The sequence below is a fragment of the Panonychus citri genome, unplaced genomic scaffold (genome assembly GCF_014898815.1).
Source record: "Panonychus citri isolate SS breed McGregor unplaced genomic scaffold, ASM1489881v1 Contig00140, whole genome shotgun sequence".
In the NCBI taxonomy this organism is placed as follows: Eukaryota; Metazoa; Arthropoda; class Arachnida; order Trombidiformes; family Tetranychidae; genus Panonychus; species Panonychus citri.
Window position 1 is genome coordinate 2,385,539 of NW_026515545.1, and position 20,335 is coordinate 2,405,873.

General features: G+C 30.3%; 4 protein-coding genes across 4 annotated transcripts; 2 read left to right on the forward strand and 2 right to left on the reverse strand.

Annotated features, from left to right (window-relative positions):
* Window positions 1–1,639: 1,639 nt before the first annotated feature.
* LOC128394662 (uncharacterized) lies at window positions 1,640–6,811 on the forward strand. Its single transcript, XM_053355016.1, is given in 6 exon segments — window positions 1,640–1,985; window positions 2,386–2,860; window positions 2,863–3,158; window positions 4,060–4,292; window positions 4,507–4,633; window positions 4,842–6,811. Coding segments are annotated over 5 exon segments (2,418 nt in total). The 5' UTR covers window positions 1,640–1,985; window positions 2,386–2,586; the 3' UTR covers window positions 6,330–6,811.
* Window positions 6,812–6,882: 71 nt separating this feature from the next.
* Window positions 6,883–9,515, reverse strand: LOC128394667 (uncharacterized). Its single transcript, XM_053355021.1, has 2 exons — window positions 8,706–9,515; window positions 6,883–8,558 (listed from the first exon to the last, which is right to left on the reverse strand). Exons 1-2 carry the CDS (start codon window positions 9,040–9,042, stop codon window positions 7,591–7,593), a joined length of 1,305 nt encoding a protein of 434 aa, XP_053210996.1. The 5' UTR covers window positions 9,043–9,515; the 3' UTR covers window positions 6,883–7,590.
* A 1,331-nt stretch (window positions 9,516–10,846) lies between these two features.
* On the forward strand, window positions 10,847–12,996 carry LOC128394622 (tubulin-specific chaperone E-like). Its single transcript, XM_053354968.1, has 7 exons — window positions 10,847–10,978; window positions 11,158–11,839; window positions 11,903–12,167; window positions 12,253–12,385; window positions 12,452–12,568; window positions 12,634–12,740; window positions 12,876–12,996. The coding sequence occupies exons 2-7, from the start codon at window positions 11,199–11,201 to the stop codon at window positions 12,963–12,965; spliced, it is 1,353 nt and encodes a 450-aa protein (XP_053210943.1). The 5' UTR covers window positions 10,847–10,978; window positions 11,158–11,198; the 3' UTR covers window positions 12,966–12,996.
* A 484-nt stretch (window positions 12,997–13,480) lies between these two features.
* Window positions 13,481–15,381, reverse strand: LOC128394624 (elongation of very long chain fatty acids protein 7-like). Its single transcript, XM_053354969.1, has one exon. It carries the CDS (start codon window positions 15,116–15,118, stop codon window positions 14,234–14,236), a length of 885 nt encoding a protein of 294 aa, XP_053210944.1. The 5' UTR covers window positions 15,119–15,381; the 3' UTR covers window positions 13,481–14,233.
* Between the last annotated feature and the right edge of the window lie 4,954 nt (window positions 15,382–20,335).

The window sequence follows — 20,335 nt, forward strand, 5'->3', positions numbered from 1 at the left end:
CCGATCAGTGTTATTATCAATCAACCCATCCCCAGAATCGATTGACTTATCAGCATTAACTTCACACTTATTGTTGTTGGAAAACTATTGGTATAAGATGAATAAAGAAATTAATTAATAAACGATAATTAGAGTGATTATAGTTTAAAGAATCAACTGATCATCCAAACTTTTTAATTGTTTAGGAGATTATGTTGATTGTCCACTTTGGAAATGGCCACTTAATCTATCAAATTACAATGGAAGCACAGAAAAGTCCGTAAAGTCAATCTACTCACAAACAGTTTAGATTTTGATTGATTTGATCGTAACAATTAAATATTAAAGTCAATTTGGAACAAGCAAACAAAAAGCACATGAGATCTAATTAATTCTGGGGAAAAAACACCGAACTAAAAGCAAAAAGCACAATCGAAAGTCTATAATATTAGAAATGTAATCTACTAATTACAAAGAAATTGATTGGGTAAAATTCATAAAGAAACTGGAAACCAGAATCAAGGAATAATCAAAATGATTTACTGATTATTGTTAACTATCAAAAGATTTGAAACTAACCTGATCTTGGTGAGAATCTGATTGACTAGAAGAGGCCATTGGTCAAGATGATGAGAAATTGTTTGAAGAAAATCACAAATGTAAAGTAAAGTAAAAAAATGACTTAGTTGATTAACAGTAAAAGGATAAAATGAGATGGTGATGACGTTCAGTAATTATAATCGGTGAAGGTGGCATAACATATGCCGAAAGTTGATCAACATGAACATTTTCACTTCACCTGAGCTGGTTAACATGGTGGAAAAGAACAGTAAAACTCGTGTAGATAGAAAGAGATTGGAGAAGAAGAATAAAAAAAAAGAGAAGAGAAAAAACTAAAGAGACAAAAAAAAAGAAAGAGTCTAAAGTCTGTCTTTTTTTCCCAATTCTCTTTCTAATCAACTGTCTTTCTTTCCCTAATTTAATTGTCTCTCCATCAGATTCACAATTACAATTTACAGTAATTAACGTTTGTTGTTAACCAACACATCAGAATTTGTGTTTACCTGCATCAATCAAACAATAATATTCAATGTTGACTATTTGATCAGAATCATTTTCTATATGTTAAGTAAACGAGGACATTTTTTTCTGTTGTTGTTATGTATTAAAAATGTCACTCTTTTCAATCAATTACCTTTTGTAATGTTTTTTGTTGTTGTTGTTGTTATTTAATCTTCAAAATATATCAACAGGTAGTTGAAAAGAAAGACCAAAATTGTTAATCAACATCCTGAGAGATTGATTAACAATTATCACTTCTATTAATTAATCACAATTACATTAAACACTTTCAGTATGTTGGAGATTCTCACAGATTTAGAAACAGATTTGGATCAAAAAAGAGACAATAACATGGAGAGATTAAAGATGAACCGATTAGATGGATTGATAATTTTAACTGAGAAATTAAAAAAAAATAGATTAGTAAATTAATTAGAAATTAAAAACTGATTAAAAGAAGAAGAGAAAACTCTTAAAGGAAATCAAAGTTACATAGAAAAAGAGAAAAGAAAACAGGTTTTTCTGTCTATTTCTCTGTCTACTTTTCTCTTTTTTTCTTTTCTCTCTTTTGGTGAGTTTGGTTTCAGTTTCATTTTCTATTCTCTTTTGATTTGAAAACTTGCATCTGTAGTTGTTTGTTAATCTCTTTACTTTTTTCTAAATCTAATTAATTGTTTACAATTTAGATTATCTATTAACTGTTAATTCTTTTTCTATTCTCCTTGTTTCATTTGATTAACGATTAATTGACATTTTCTGATTATCTACTGTCTGTATCTCTTTCTTTTGGCATCAGGATTAACCTCAGGATTGCTCATCATCTCCTGTTGTTTGTGTTATTTTTTTTCTCTTTTTCTATTAGTTAACCAACAACAACATTATCGTCATCATCTCAATTGCTGACAAGGCCAAGTAGAGAAAAGAAGAATATAAAATTGTGAAAGGTATTAGTAAATTTCAATCTTTTCTACTCCTAAATCTCAACTATCATCATTGTTTTCTTCATCTTTCTCCTTTAATTATCCATCAGTTTCTCCATCTCCTTTACTTTTCTTCCTTCAATCAAAAATTAGCCAATTCCTAAGGCTCCATTTTCACTGATTTTCGGTGTTTTCTTTTTCTCTATTCAATATTCTCTCTTTTTTTAAAATGTTATCTAAAGTAATTAACTTGAATTCAACAATTACACAACTATTTCTTTCCCTCTCTCACTTTCTATCATCTCATTAACCAATCAACATTTTGCTAATTTTCTATTCTCTTGTGTTTTTTTATTTCTCCCCCGCCATCAACACAATCTAAATAATTTTCTTCTAATTGACCTTAACTCTTTTCTATCAACAGCCTCATCCATCTCAATACATGTACATCAAAGTGTCAACCATGTTCTTCTTTTCTCTCATTGATTTGAGAGAACTGTAGTCGGTATCGAATTAACTAATCTGGACTAAATCAGATCCATACTATTGTTAACTTTCTATCTCTCTTCCTCTTTCTTCTTGGTTCGTTTATATAAGAAAGTCCAAAAATCTCTCATTGACCTTGATGGAGGTTGAAATGAACGGAGTTAATCGTTCTAATAACCAAACAATCAATTCAACAATTGACAAAGAGTTGACAGATTCATCTGGTAACGTTGATACGGAACAATCATCAGCTAGTCGGACATACGACGCTCTATTAAGTGGTGCTCTTGTTAACAGTGCATTTGAAGGTTACCCCTTTGAATTTAAAACCGATTCACGATCTCTACGTTTATATTATGTTTACCGTCATTGGTCACTTTATTATCTTCTATTTGTCTTTCTCACCATTCTTCATCTTTAGCCTTCTGGGAGCCTGTTGGTCAAACCCGAAATCGTGCTTATTTCGACAATTTGACCATAACAATTGAAATTTTGTGCCTTACCTATTTTGTGGTTCGTCTTATACTCCGTGGTTATGTAACTCAAAGTTACACCTTTTGGCATGATCCAAAGACTATCATTCTAATTGGAACAGTGGTCATCACTTTAATTGACATCATCATCTATTTATCTCTTCCAAGTAATAAAGCCAAGAGATGGTCACTTTGTCTTCGTCCACTTTTCATAATAACCTTTGCTGAGAATCGTCAAGTAAGTTGTGTTTATAACTTTATCTCTTCTTTCAATTAAATCAATCACAATTCATTTATATTTTTCTCTTCATATTCGTTTCCGATTTTTCCTGCATAATCATCATCTTTTACTTTTTATCTTCTCTCTTTTGCTCTGGATGGTTGTTTTTCTTCATCTTTGCTTGGATGAACAGATTCAGAGAGAATAAAAGAAAAACCAAAGGGAGAGAGAGAGAGAGAGAGAGAGATTATTATGAGCTGAATCGGAAAAAAAGCTTCAGTCCCATTTATTTTCCAAGTGCTTTTAATGATCGTTCATGTTGACTGAGCACTTTGAGAACGATGATGATGAGTAGAGACTGAATCCTGTTCATTTTACAAGCAAAATTGAGAGACATGCAAGTTGATGGGTTTCCATTCCCCATGAGGTTATTATTACTCCCTAATCCTCTCATTCATTTCTTTATAATTACAATCACAATCATTACCATGATCATGATTGTAATCATTCACTTTAAATCCCAATTTTCAGAATCAATTCCAGTTGACAATGTTGATGACCAGAGTTGAACAAAAGACTTTTTTTTTCATTCATTCATTATACTCAAGATAATGTTCCAACTCTGAATGAATCTTGTAACTTAATTTAACCATGAAACTTGATTACCTTTTAACCTTAACTTGAGGTTATAATGATTTTTTTACCTTGAATCATCTTAAAAAAATCCTCTCATTCTGTGAAATGTATCAACTTTAATTTAATTTCTACTAACAATTCATTCAGGTGATTCATTAATTTCCAGTCTATTCTGTCAATTTTTTTTCACTAAATCAATCTAAATCAACCTGGTTGCTTAATGATAGAAGTTTAGAAAGTTAATTAGAATTGGCTTCTAATTATTTTTTCTCCTTTCTTTCAGATTCGAAGGGCAATCAGAAGCATTCGAAATACTTTACCTGATATAATCAATGTGTTAATATTATTCTTCCTGTCACTTGGAGTTTCATCATTAATTGCGTTCAAATTGTTCAATAAGGCTAAATTGTTTCACGATGAAAAAGTTTCCGAAAATTTGAATTATTTTGATAATTTTATCGATAGTTTCTATCAACTTTACATTCTAGTTACCACAGCAAACAACCCGAAAATAATGTGAGTTAATCATCACAATCAGTTGATTGTTACAACTTTATTACAAACTTTTTATATTAAATTTTTCCATTTTTCATTTAGCTTTTTAATAGTTGACAGTTATCATTATTTCTCATATTTTTTTTTCTTCGATGGAATGACAATTAACTTTATCGTTTAGATGATTTATTTTATTACTTACTTTTTTCCCATCTCTCTCTCTCTCGATCAACAGGATGCCGAGTTACAATAGGAACAGATTATATGCACTTTTTTTCATCGTCTTTCTGATCATTAATCTCTACCTGTTCATGAACATAATACTTGCTGTTATTTACAATAAATATCGGAAACATTTGAAGGTAATTATATGATTTTCATAGTTTTTGATGGCTGAATTAACCATTTACAGAATTATATTTAATCCTCTATGCAATCAATCAACGATTCATCATCATGAATTGTGACAAGAATCGATAATAGGTGAAAAAATTAGTTCTATACCTTATTTTATTGTGTCATAATAGTAAAGAAACTAATTTAATTGTGATTCTTTTTCAATTTGTCCAGAATGAGGTTAGCAAATTGTTACAAATTAAACGTGATAACCTGAGTCGTGCTTATGATACGGTGACCAAAGGTGATGAGCTTGGTATGACTCGGGATCAATTGGAAATCATTATGGAAGCCGTTTTTCAGACCTGGTCAGTTTTCGATTATGCAGCTCGGCACGATTCAGTTATCGTAGATTTGGTTTGGTCAATTTTAGAGACTAATGGACGGATTCGTAGATCAGATTTCATGGATATCGGTGACCTGATGGCTATGAAAATTCGTATAATTTACTCGAAAAGTTCTCAAGAATCATATTGTTGCCCTTGGATTCCCTTCATTTATAAAAGTGCCCCTTCTCAAGCTCTTATTAGAATGGTCCATTCTCGTTACTTCCGTTACACCTTCGATTGTCTCATTGTACTAAACGTGGCCCTGATTGCAATCTACAATAATCATCGACAGCTTCATCTAGAATTTTACCTTCTCTCAGCTTTTACCTTTGAAATTGTTTCCAAACTTTACGCTTTCGGATTTAATGGATTCGTTAAAAGTTTTTGGAACATTTTCGACTTAATCGTCATTGGATTAGCAATTATCTTCTGGATCTTAATCTCATTTAAATATTCAACCGAAACTGCTCTCGGTAGATATTTCGATATTGTTCTTGTTCTTCGAGCTCTTCGAATAGGTAAAATAATCGGAAACATTCAACGATTCTCAGTTGTCGTTGTTACGATTCGTTCATTGATTCCATCAATAGCTACTTATGGTATCCTCCTTTTGGTACTTTACTATTTTTATGCCATAATTGGGATGCAATTATTTCACGGATTAGTTTATCCAGATCCAAATGGATGCTCAGCTGGATCAATTGATTGCTGCCCTGAATCACTTGCAATTAAAAATGTGACAATGTGCACAATCAATTTTAACAGTATTTCAAGTTCATTCCTATTATTATTTGATCTGATGGTGGTCAACGAATGGCACACAATGGCAAATAATTTTGAAGTTCTAGTTTCATCCAAATATACTAGACTTTTCTTCATCTCATTCCATGTCGCCTGTGTTATTATTGTGCTCAACATTTTCGCAGCTTTTGTTATCGAAGCCTTTATCCTGGAATATACTAATACAACGGAAGGATCAGTTAATCTTAATTCGGTTCTAGTTAAGATTAAGCAACTTGGTTTATCGAGTGTCAATAGCAATGGTACTTCTGGTTCCTGTGGTAGTAAATCAGATGCAGATAAAAATGTCCCTGGTCAAAGATCATTGAAAACAATCAAAGAATCTGAACAATTAGATGGCCTTGTTGATTGTGATTTTAATCAATACGATGAGTTTACTGCTTATGGTGGAGCGAGTGGTCATCGATCATCAATCTTTTATCTTCCCGATAAACCTGAGCTTAAAGTTCATATTGTTGAAAGAGTTTCAGTTGAATCTCTGCTAATCCGAATGTTTCAGAAAGAGATTGAAATGGAATCATGTGGAATTTAAATTATCATTTAATCATCACAATAACCGGCGAAATATTGTAATTATCTCAAAGATTTTAATTTATCAAATTTATGATCAAATTATCGTCAACAATCAACTTTAATCAACAAGTTCCACCGAAAACTTGAGTCAAAAATCAAATGAACTTAAAGTTTATTAATTTAAATTGTGCAAAGTGAAACTTTCGTTAATTTTTGCTACCTTACTATAACAATTAATCCAAAGATTTTCTTAATTACCATTATAAAGATCTGATTATCACTCCATCTACTTTTTAACCACAATCACAATCAACGATCTGAATTTAAATCTATCCCAATCTAAAAATTTCAACAAAACTTCATCATAAACTTATTTTCTGTTCAATGATTTAATTTGAGGATATTTTAAATCACTACACAATCAAATTCACATTAACTAATGTGCAATTAAATTTAACTATCATAATTTTCTATATAAATTATTACCTTGAAAAAAATAAAGTCCATTAATTTATTGTAAATCCAATTAACATCTCGATGTTTATTAATTGTTACAATTTTCAAACCAGCAAGAAACAAAAAAAAGTTGATTAATTTTATTGGAGAGAGAAAAAAAAATTAACTTTAATTGTCACCTTAATACATTTACAACAAATTCAATATAAACTTTGATCAGAGGAAAACAATTAAAAATCGTAAGTTTAATTGTTACTCATGTTAAATTTGTCTATACAATTAAATTGAAAAATTAGAAGCACATTAATCGTTACACAATTTAATTTGAATTAAAAGTGTAATTAACGTGATTAACTGTCGATAAATATTTGGGTGTTAATTTAGACCTGATTCCAAATACATTTTTATTACTGGTTTCATCTTGACGTTTAACCCTCGCGGCCGAAGCGGCAGCCGAAGCAGCTTTGGCCTTGGAATCTGCGACATCGGGTACATCATAGTGATGATTTTTACCATTTTTACCTGAACAATCACATTCTGGTTTATTTTTACCGATTGACCGGCCACTGGTCGGCCTGGTGTGGCCTTCATTTGAATGGCGATAATCATCAGTTGAGGTTTGATTGTAATCACTTGGATAATGATGATGATGATGATGAGAACCCGATGAAGTTGATGCTGGGTGGTGATGATGATGATTGTTACTATTGTCTTGTCCCGTTAATCCCGAAGGTTCAAAGAATCGGCTTCCTTCAACTTCCTCTTTCTCGTAGCCATGAGCATGTGAATATCCATCCGAGTCTCTTCATCATGGTGATAAGTTTTCACTTTCGGCTTTGATTTATCCTTTGTACCGATCGATTTACCAGAATTTCCTCTTCCCCCACCATTAGAACCATTCGAGTCATATGATCGCTGATGATATGGATGATTGTGACTTCCATTATGCTCTCGAGATGATTTTTCGACTCTTCCCTCGTTATGTTCATCTTTACCCGATTTATTATTTCCATAACCAGAATCGTTGTGATTATTATTATAATCGTGATTTTTATCGTTCTCTGAACTTTTACCGTTAGAATAACTTTTCCATTCTCTATCTCGTTCTTTCTCGTATTCTCTTCTATCGTATTCATAATGATCTTTATTCGGTCGATTATCGTCTTTGCCCTCATCATGGTTGTTGTATTTTCGACGGCGGGTTTGATGATGATCTCTCTGGAAGTGGTGATCTTTTTTGTCGTTCTCATCTCCATTGTCCATTGAACCTCGAATGATTTCGAGTTGAAACCCGAATCTCTACCGAAATTTGATCTCTCTCTCCAATTTTTCTTATTCCAATCTGAATCATCATGATCACTACCATGATCATCTTTATCTTTATTATTATCAAAAGAGCTCATATCAGATTCCCAACGGCTTGATCTTCCCTTTGGGTGAGCGTGATGATGCCAATTGAGAGGATGAGGATTAGAAGGATTTCCGGTATTCGAACGGGAATTTTTCTCATTTTCTCGATCGGCGGGTTCATTTGAATTATGGTGAGTTCGTTGATGATGATGAACACGATGATAACTATTCTGATGATGAGGTTGTTCACTTTGTCTTCCACCTTCTTCACCATAATCATCATCACCTCTAAATCCACGGGAATAAGTTGGCTCTTCAATTCGAGTTGATTGTTTATCAGGATAGACCATTTTCTTTTGATAATTAATTGTATCATACGTACCTTGGAATGGTGATTTACGACAATTATCACCACGACAATTTGACGAATCATTTGTCGATCCTGAAGAGGAAGAAGAAGATGATGAGGATGATGGGGAAGATGGTGAATTATGATGAGTGATATTAGTTGAGGTCATAATGATTGGGTAATTACGAGGATCCCTTGGATCATTATCACGAAAAGATGAAGATAAATATTTACTCTCACCGTAATCAAATTGATCATCAGATGAAGATGATGTTGAGGTTGAGGTTGTTGTCGGTGTTAATCCAGTTTCTAAATCATGATGATGATTATTATCATTAACTGAAGTAGCTTTTTGTAATGGTATTGTTGATATCCAACTTCTGGTTTCCCATTGTCTAATTGCTGCTCCATTAGGGCTTAATTTAGTTCCTGTTGCTGTTTCAACTGATGAAAATGGACGATAAGGATCAGCTGATTTTAATTGTGAATTAAATTTATCAGGTAAACCTTTAATTGTCTCAATCAATTCACCCAAAATAAACGAGTAAAGGATCAAAGAAACACATGAATGATACATGATTAAAGATAATCAAGTTAATCAATTGATAATAATTTAAACACACAGACAAATGATTGACTGAAGATCCTTAAATCCGGTTAACTGTACAAATCTGAATTGATTAACTCAAATGTTACTACTAAATTGTTACTCTTTAATTGTTGATGTTGGTCTAATCACTAATCAAATCCAAGTGATTGGTTTAATCTTCAAGTGATTGGGTTAAAAATACAATATTTTTGTAGGCAAGGATTTAATTGATTGTTGAAGGTGGAACCTAAATCATCATCATCATGTTGATTTCTAATCAAACTGAATTAAAGTTAAATGAACAGAAAAAAAGTACAACAATTTAGAGACAAAAAAAAGTAACAATTGAGATGAAAACTTTTATATTAAGAAAAGGGTTTTCTTTCTGATTGTTAACCATCAACGTTAATTTAATTAAAAACAATTGATTGTCTTTTTTTTCTGTAATCATTTCCTAAGAGAACCAGTCACAAATCATCAGTCTTAATCACTCTCATCAAAATTAAATCAACAACAATCAATTCAAATTCAATATGAAAGAAGATGAAAAAAACTCATAATCAGTTGACAATTAAAGATCTGTTTTTATCAATCGATTAGTATAGTAACCAATCAACCAACAATTAGCCATTATCATTGTAAGACAATTAGTTAATTTTATCATTATCATCAACACAATTAATAATTATTATTAGGAACAAATTTATATTTCAGTTAATTAGTCTAATCAGAGTGTTATTGTTTAATTATCATTTGGTAAACAATCAGTTCTTAATTTAGTTTTAATCAACTGGCTCTTTTTTTTGCAGTAATTAATTTGATTAATTTGACTCTTTGTTTTTATAATTTATTAATTATCCTTTTGTATTTGGTTAATTAGATGTGAGCTTGTTGTTAGTTTGGTTAATTGATTAAAAACAACCGGAAATTAGTTGATTATTATCAATTTAGATTAATACAAATTAACTGTTAGTTTGTTATTGTTTATTTTAACAATCAACTTAATTACAATTGAAATTGATTTTCTCATTTGAGTTACAATTAAGGAATCAAGTGTTTTTTGTTGCATCTAAATTGTTGATTGGAAAAAACAATTGTTCGGATGTGAATCAATTTAATCATTTCCATTTTAAGGAAGACTAAATTAATTTAATTAATCTGAAAATGTTTACGAGTTTAATTGGATTAAACAATTTGCTTTTTCGTGTCCATCACAATTAAAAATTGAATGTTGTTTTTTGTTTACCTCTTCCCCAATCAACAATTAACTAATTGTTTAAAGTGAGAATCAGGTTAATCAGTTTGTTTTTGGGATAAATTTTCAATCACAATTGGAAAATAATAATAATCAATTGATTAATAAATTAGATTGACATTGAAAATGGACTAAAAAGTTAATCACAACAAGAAGAGAGAAAAGTTTCATTTTTTAATTGTTCATTTAATTCTGACCTGATTCACCTAAATTGAGATTATCAAAATTCTCAGACCTTTTTTTGTACCTTTGATACTTGAATGAATCGTCGAAACAATCAAATCAAATATAACACATTCGAAAGCGATCAATTACATTTTCCAACTTCGATAAAGTTTTTGATTGTTGTTGTCAAAATTTCGAGCTCATCATCAACCCGAATAAATCAAATGGTCGCAAACAAACCAAAATTAGTAAATTAAATCAACAACAAGAACACAATCAATCAACCAATTCAACTAATTTAACATTAATTTTAAATAGAGAAAAAAAAATAAACACAATCAGCTGATTAGAGCATCAATATAACCATGGTTACTGGTTAGTCTGGTTTTCTTTGTCTAATTTCAAATTTTTACTTTGTAATTTGTTTCCAACAATTAACAATCTCTGATCAGTTTGATCAATTTAAATTGCGACTCTATTGGACATCTAATGATTAACAACAAGGTTGGTAAAGTTTTCCCTATTGATTGTTTGTCTTATTGTCGTTGTTTTGATTACAATTATCATTGAGAATCAACTACAATTCAATTTGTCTCCATTTTCTCTTACCTTTCTGGCCATTGATTCAGTTTTTTTTTCTACCTTTAATTGTTTTCTCCCTGTTTTTAATTGTTCTTATTCAGTTATTGGTTGGAACTCTTGTAATTGTCACCAGAATCTTTTGATGGATCAATCATCTGATCGGGTTAGTTTAACAAAAGCGATCACCTCAAAGTATCTCGATGATGATACTCTTGATGAGGAACCAGGAATATCATTTCCAACCCTTGGCGGTGGAAAACGGAATCTACTTTATGAAAGATCTGAGAAACTTAATCGTGAACTTAGAGCTTTGGATAAGCGAATTGAAATTGATCTAAAATTTTGCTCAATAGGAACAGTGGACATCGACACTGACCTATTCGATAAGCTTAAAAATGTCCAAGTTTTAGACGTTTCCTTTAATCATCTATCATCATGGAGTCAAATCGCAACGATAGTTGATTGTTTCCAATCACTTAAACATATTATCGTCACTGGAAATCCCCTGAAAACATTGGACAATGATAAACATTCAGATTTTATCAGTTCTTTTCGTAAATTGAACACGATCACTCTTGGGAAATTGAACTACAATTGGGAACAAATTATCGAGTGCAGTCAACGACTTTGGCCTCACATTGAGCAATTAGATGTTTTCTCCAACTCAATCAATGAAATCGCCACGCTATCAACCACAACTTTGGAAAATCTGACCAGTCTCACTTTGGATCATAATAAAATCACCCATTGGAGATACATCAACAAACTTGGTCACTTGAAAAAGTAAACCGATTCCATTACAAACTCTCACTGACCAATTAATGAAATTTACTACTATTCCAACAGGTTAACGACTCTTAAATTGGTAAATTGTGACATAGAATCGGTTGTGATTAACCGAGACGAGAACCTTTTTCCTAACCTAATCCATCTCGATCTTAAAAGTAATCGTATTCAACTATGGAAGGATATTGCTAATCTCAACAATTTACCATCTTTGGAGGAATTAATTATCCGAGATAATCCATTATTCGAGGAGATAAACTTTGATTATGCTTTTAATTTCGTTCTCAGTATAATCGGTAATCTTAAAATTCTCAATCGAGCTAAGGTCAGTTCCATTTTAATTTCCGTTCCAATGTTCGCACTTGAAACATCAACTAATCTTCGGCATTTTCCTTAAATCTACTCAACAGATTACGAATAATCTCAGAAAAGACGGCGAAATACATTATCTCCGATTCTATTACCTTAAATACCTCAGGTCAATCGAAAACGGTGATCGAACATTTCTCGAAGACAATCCTCGATATTTACATATTCTCGAAGGTAATTATTCTCATGGAAATTGATTGATTTGTATTGATTTAATTGGAAATCTTAATTGTTCAACAGAATACGGAACTCCGGTTGATTTGGTTCCAGGAAATAAAATGAAGCCTCAAAGTAAACTAATCGGATTAACAATAAGAAATTCATTGGATGATTCAACTATTTCCAAAAAAGTTCCAAGTAAGAAATTAAAGTAACTCATTAATTGTCAAGATTTACTAATTGTCCAACTCTCTGATCAACAGGAACAACTACAATTTCGGCCTTAAAGAAATTGGTGAATAAATTGCTTTCAATTGATGATTCGACTGAGATATTCTTATGGTTGAAGAGTAGAAATGATAACAATCAAGTTAGTACAAAAGCGATTAGAACATTTCGAACCTTTTGTTTACATATTCCTCTCCGATAAGTTCGAGCAAGAACATTTTGGAAAATTCGAAAAAATGAAAATATAATTGTTTTCTTTTCCTTTTCGATCATGTAGGAAATTGAATACCATTTGGATAAAGAGGAGCACAATTTGGACTTTTATTCAGTGAAAGAAAATGATATTATTGTGGTGAAATTCAATTAAAGAACAACAATTAAAGTTTACTTTTGATCTACTTCCAAGTCGATAATCATGATATAATATCCGAATAAGAACAACAACAAAAAGAACGATAACTTGATTAAAGGAAGAAAGAATTCAAGGATTGTTGAATTGGTGTTTTTCGCCGCAAATGAAGCGTTTCGATTATAATATGTGTTCATTTGGTTCGATATTTAATCAGTTCAAGCGTTCACTTGAGAAAAGGAAGCTTAATCAAAGGAGAGAAAACAATTAAACGATAATCAAGTATTCAGTTTATGGAAATAGTTGATTGTTTGGATTAACCAAGAATCGGATTCACAACTTTCGTCAATTGAGAAAACAAAAACACTTCGAAATCGCTTAAAAGATTCCGAGTTAATTAATATCGAAAATATCAATTATATTATCAATCGAATCCCTGAAATGATTCCTTAATCAATGAATATGATTGATAAATGGTAATTAATTGTTCAGATGAGATTAATATCCTTGGAGTTTTTTCTTGAACTGGTAAATTGTCAAAAGAATTGATATTTAATTACAATTTATTTTGTTAATTTGAACAGAAAACAATTCATTGGGACTTTTTAATAACAGAAATTGAATCAATTATATATTAAATAAATTACAATCATTTGAATGACATAAATCAAATAATCAAGTAATCAAATCAATTTTAATCTAAATCAGAGCATCAGTGTCACATTATCAAGTATTGACTAGTGTTTTCCAATCAGCAAATTGGCGTATTAATCATATTAGTGTGAACATCGATTAATTGTTTATATGGATAATTAAGATGATAGTTTGTTAGTTGAAATTTAAATGGCGAGTTTTAAATGATTAACTTTGATTGTTTCTCTTTTCCCGCTAAATATCTAATTCTAATTAAATTGGTAACCTGGTTTTCCTTGTAAATTTTTCATCTGTTAATTGTTATCCTATCAAGTTGATTCTGTTTGAATTTCCATTTCGATCTGGTTGAAATTAGTTCCAAAGTCTCGATATTGGTCTTGATCTCTTGTGTACCTTTCCAATTACAATCGTCCAATGTGACCTGATCTAAGAACCAGCAGAACTAAAAACCGTTTGTATATCTTGAAGAAACGATGAATATGAAGATGAAAATGGAAACATGATAACGGAAGATTTTTATCCCTTGAATTTTACCATAAATGAGAAATGATTTTGAAGCAACGAGGAATCCAGGCCATGGAGACGAACGACAAACAATTTGAAATGTTAATTAGTACATTTCGATTAATTTTCTAATCGGATTTATTATGAGCAGCGACTGATTGTTTTGGTGAAGATGAAGATGAAGATGAAGATGGTGACATGTAAGCTTTTTTATAGAAAGATGCAAAGAGGAAGAAAAATAAAACAGCGTGAAGACCCTCGAGATAAGCCAAGACCAAAGGCCAGTGACAATTTGGATTAACGATGGCATTTAGAGCGTGGAAAAAGGTCAACACAAACTGGACCATTTGCAATTGGGTGATATGCTTTTTCCACCAAAGGTATTTCTTCATCTCTGGACCTGCACAGGCCAAAGCATAATAGGCATACATGATCGCGTGAATAAGGATATTGATGGTTGGTAGGAAGCCCGAATAGCCTACAGGGTGGAATTTCAGTCCCACAAAACCGACAATGGGCATGACTCCGTGGTGGAAAACGTGTAAAAATGAGGCTTGATGGAAACGCTTTCTCAATACAAAGAAAATGGTATCACCAAAGTCCACGATTTTAGTGAGAAAGTAAATGTAACCAAGGTAAACGGTGAGATTATCCTTGAGGTTAGAGGTATTGGGATCGACTGGACCACAGTTCCAGGTCTCTTTTAACATATCGGTTACCCAAAGACCCACAAAGAAACCAACTCCGTTTACACCGATGAGGAAACTGTTGTGTAGTAACATGATTGACCTCAAGTCAAATGGTTGTCGTCCTTTCATCAGAGCTGGACCCAAGATTCTGACAAAGTACCAGTAAAGGAAACTGATCAACATGACCTTCCATGGACCACCATACATAAGGGGTAAAGATGATACTCGAGGGTCACCCTTTTCCTCCCAAAAATCATGAAAATAGTAAAATGTTGTATCCATAAATGATTTACTAGCATTAATTGTCGTCGTTGGTCCAACCATTTTGTCTTGTATATCGATTTCAGATCAACTTAATCAAAACAACGTTAAAGAAAAATTAATAAATAAACAAAACAAAAATTGGAACGAAAAACGAACAAGTTAATCAGTTAATTTCACTTGATTTCTCTTGTTAATTATGTTCGTTGGTAAGTCAACACTGAACAGAATTTAATTTACTCGTTACTTGTCAATGTTCAACAATTAAACTTGAACATTAACATGATTCGGATAAAAGCTTATCTGGAACTGACGTTCGCACGTTCAGTTAATCCAGTCTCCTGATTATTCAAGTCTGAATCTCTCTCTCTCTCTCTCTCTCACCTTTAGCTCCCATTCGATGGTTTTATCATCATAATTGTTCCTCCTTCATAATTCCTTTAATTGAAACAATTAATTCAAATTCTCTTACCTAAATCATCATTTGAAACTTTAAGTTGATTGAATTTTTTTTACGAATTAAAAAAAAAGTGAACGTCAAATATTCACGTGAGTTTAATTCCATCAACTTGTTATCCTTGTTAAAGTGATTTAATTGATAAATCAAAGAAATATTTAATTATCTTCCTTAACAATTTCCATCAATCTCCCGAATCTGATTTACTATTATTTTCATTGAAACATTTTCCTTCTTTACAATTTGACAACAATCAAAGTCTCTGTTACTTTTGCCAAACCAAATCAACGATTAATTGTCAATCTAATTGTCGTTACAATGTTGTATCATCAAAATGTATATGCAGAAAACTTAATTAGTATGGTAATCATATTGATCATAATTAGTTAGTCATGATTAGATTTCTGGTTGAAAAGTAATCAAATTTGCAAATTAAATCAAAATTTCATTCACTTCAATCAAAACATATCCATTCAAATTGATTGCAATTAAATAATTTAACAGTTATAATGATAAATCGATTGGGTCTTAAATATTACAATTAATGAGAATAGAAATTAGCAATTGTAAATTCATACGTCTTAATTGTAATCAATTTGAGTTAATTTGATTCTCGATTTTTTTCATTCATATTTGATTGTAAATCGAAAGTTTTTTTATTTATTCACTAATTTTGATATTTAATTGTGACTTTTTCTGATATTTGATTGTTTGGATCTAATTTTTGTTGTTTTTTTATTTGTTGATTAATTGTTGATAATTAACAATATGAGGTAACAATCAAAACAATTTGCTTTCCCAATTTCTAGGACTCAAGGTTATCCTAATCATGGACTGGGTAATTCCCATTGAATGTTAATCTTTTGATTACTGAAATTAAATCAACCGGTTTACAATTAATTCACTTTAATTTTGTCACTTTAATTGTCAACGTATATTGAACTTAAAATAATTAATAGTTAATCTTAGTTAATCAGTGTGTGTGTGTGGTTTATGAAACAATTAGATTATCCATCAAGTAGATAATTAATTTATTAATCAAGACTCAATGAGCTCGTTGAAAAGTTGAAAATTAGTTAATCACAAATACTAATTAGGTCTGATTGATGGTTAACATTTGCAACAATGAAAATTACTAATTAATTAATCACAATTCAGTGTAAATCTAAACTAAGAAATTAATAACAACAATTAACCTTGACTAATTGTTGCCTCCTTTTCACTCAATCAACCTTTCAACAATCAAATATCAATGGACCAGCAATTAACCATTAGATAACAATTATAATATGAAACTTATTATATTAACCATTTGAAAATAGCAACAGATCAACATTAAATCATTAAATTATAACAATCTACTTAATCACAATCAAGAAAAAAGACAATTACAATTTAATTATTTAACTTTAATTCTGTGACTAATGAAAAGGTGAAAGGATAAAACAACAAATGATAATAACAATTTAAATTCAGTCATGACCTTCAGTCTGATGGTTGAATAATTAACGATTGATTAAGTTAATTTTTCGTTAATCACAATCAATTTAACCTTTAAATTGCTGTTACTTTTAATATTATTATGATTGCACTTTCACTTGTTGCTTGACATGCAATCAAATTGTAATCATATTTTCAAACTAAATTAAATAGTAAGACAAAAATTATCCAACAATCAATAAAATCATTTGATCAGCTGATGATTTGAACAGCATAATCAACAATTAACAATCAATATTTTCTGTATGTGTAATGTATAATAATATTAAAATGTATACAAAAAATAAGTTCAATTTGTTGATTTGATTGTTTGAAACAAAGTTAACAAGTCGTAATCATAATTAAACTAAGTTACAATTAACGGTTAATAATTTCCTCCAATTTTTTAGCTAATGTAACAATTGCATGAAAATGAAATGAAAAATTTGATTAACCTTCATTAAGTTTAATTGGTAATGAAAAACAATCAAGGTTACAATCAAGGATCAGGGATAACCATCACGATCAAAGTTTAAGTAGCAGTAACAATTAAAACTAATTGTAAACAAATAATATAATCCTGATAAAATCAATAAGTAATCAACAAGAATTGATAAATAATAAGGAAAAATTGATTTTCTCATCATCGATTCATAATCAATTGGATCATTGTATCTAATCAATGAACAGAGATGATTAAACGTCACAATTAACTTAAGCTCATTGATTATGATTAACTTGATTACCTGTCTGTTAATCTGGCTACTACTTAATTGTTGACCGATACTTAATGGTTGATAAGGAAAATAATTAACAATTTCATTGATCAATCTTAACTATCGGTTAACTTTTTTTTTCTCAATAAGCTAATCATCATCAACCAACAATCAATTATCAAAATGAAAACAATATAATTAACAACAATTATATTAATAATTGTCCCTTAGGTAAAAGTGAAAATTAATCTGAACCTAATCAATTAACCGTTTCAATCTAATTAATCAAATATCAAGATTAACCATTTGACCGTCATTAAGATTATTGTTTTTTTCTCAATGATGATAGTTAACAATTAAGAAAAGGTAAAAATGAACCAACTTTGGATAATCAAACTAATTAAATTGTCCAAAAGCAAATAGTACAAATTGAATGTCTCAACAATTAACAATCAAATAGGCGAGAATATTAATCTTGATCAATTGATAATCTCGAGGATAAATTTAAAGATGTTAAGTAGTTGCGAATCAGCTGATCAGGTAAATCAAGATGAATTGGTGACGATTCACCTTTCAACTTAAGGTGATTTATTGTTAATTATTCAATCTAAATACGTAACAATTAATTAATTTACAGTCTTAAGGTTAATTTTGAAGAAGAAGAAAAATAAATAAATGCTAATCATTGTAAAGGTAAAAATTGAGGTCATTATTTCATCTTTAAACTTGGGCTTCAATTTGTGTGAGTTGTGATATTGTAAATAGTTAATTGTGAGTGAGAGGGAAAAAGTTGCGTTGATTGTTGTTGATTATAATCAACAATCAACAGCAAAAGCCAAAAACACGTTTAAAAAGTTCGTAAATAAATTTTTCATCTTTTTTTTTTCTCTCTTCTCTTAATATGAGAAAACAAACTGCCGATGTCGATGTAGGCCAACAATTCAAAGGTAATCGGCAAAAGAAAAGGGAAACTTAAGACTTAAGGTCAAATATTTCCGTTCATTTTTATCCTTTTAGTTGATATTCAGTAAATTAAGTTAATTATTACGATGATTAAATAAGGAAAAGTTATCATACTACAGGAGAAACAATTTCGACGATGATGATGATGAGGAGGAGGAAAAATAAAGGTGAAGAAGATGCTGATTGTCTTGATAATAACAATTTTCGATATTCGATTGATTAGTTGGTGTTGATTAATTTCTTTTAATTGTTATTCATTCCAAGCTATTGGCTAATTAGTGATTAAAGTCCATTGGACTTTAGATAATTTAATGATTAGTATAAGTGGATAACCCAAAGGTCATCTCGTTGTTTTTTGTTTTGTTTTGTTTTTATTCATTTTCAAGGGAATCGAGTTTTTTTTCTGGCTTAACAATTAACTAAATTATTATCTAATCATGATCAACATCCTCATGATAATCAACATGATTCTGAGTTCGGATAATACCATGAATAATCTGGTATGAGTTTGAAATGTGAGAAACAATTACCTTTAATAAAAAAAAAGGTAACCTTGACATGTTAACTACTATTATCAATCAGAATTACAATTAGAGAGAAACAATTAAAAAAAAAAGTTTCTCAACAATAACAACATGCAAATAGTAATTTCAATTGTTAACAATTAACTATCATCTTAACATTATTTTATTAATGACAAATATCATGATAATATTTTATCATTTGTCTATAATAATCAATTGAAATATTCAAATGGTTACAACTGAAGTAATTGTCAATTGATTGGAAGTTAATTATCAGCTGATTGGATTAATATTGAAGGGATATTTTAAATTTTATCTTTGATTTGTTAATGCAATTTGATCGTTAGTTGATTCTTACCACTAAGTTGATTGTTTCAATGAAATTGGATTAATGTAAAATAACAATTACGGTAAATTATCAATCTAATTTACGTCAAAAAATTAATATTAATTGTGAAGGTCAATTGAGATGATGATTATGTCCACCAACAAGACAAAAGACTGATTAAAATTGTTGTTTTTTTTTTACTTCTCAATGTCAACATGGTAACAATTTGATGACAATTAAGGAAACCAAGTTATCTTTAAACACTATTGTTATGGTTGATACAAAATCAAAGGTAACAATCAACTTATTGTTATGAGTATTGATTGAGGAAAATGTGAAATGAAAACAATCAGTTTACAATTAGATTAAAGGGGAATAATCAACAATTTAGTAGCAAAAAAGGATTTAAATTAGTGATTAGGATGATTGTAGCTGTCAAATGGGATATCAAGTCGATTGATATTCTGGACAATATATGGAAATAAAATAAAAAGTCATTGTGACAATCAAATGTCTATGAAATTATCAGATTCAGTGGGAATTCATTTGATTATAAGGTGATAATGATTAGTTATGAGAGAGAGAAAGTGAAAGTATGAAGATGGATGATAAAGGAAGATATCATTTCGATTCTGTCATTTGGTTTATTCGGTTAAACCTGATTTTCTGGTCTTCACTGAACCTCCTTCCAATTGGAAATGTTATTCAGGGGAAAATGAATATTTATCATGTTTACTTGTTGTTTATCATGAAAACAAGAGGGGAAAAAGGTAGTAGCCTTTTAGAAGGAGGGTTTTCCAATTACGAATTGCT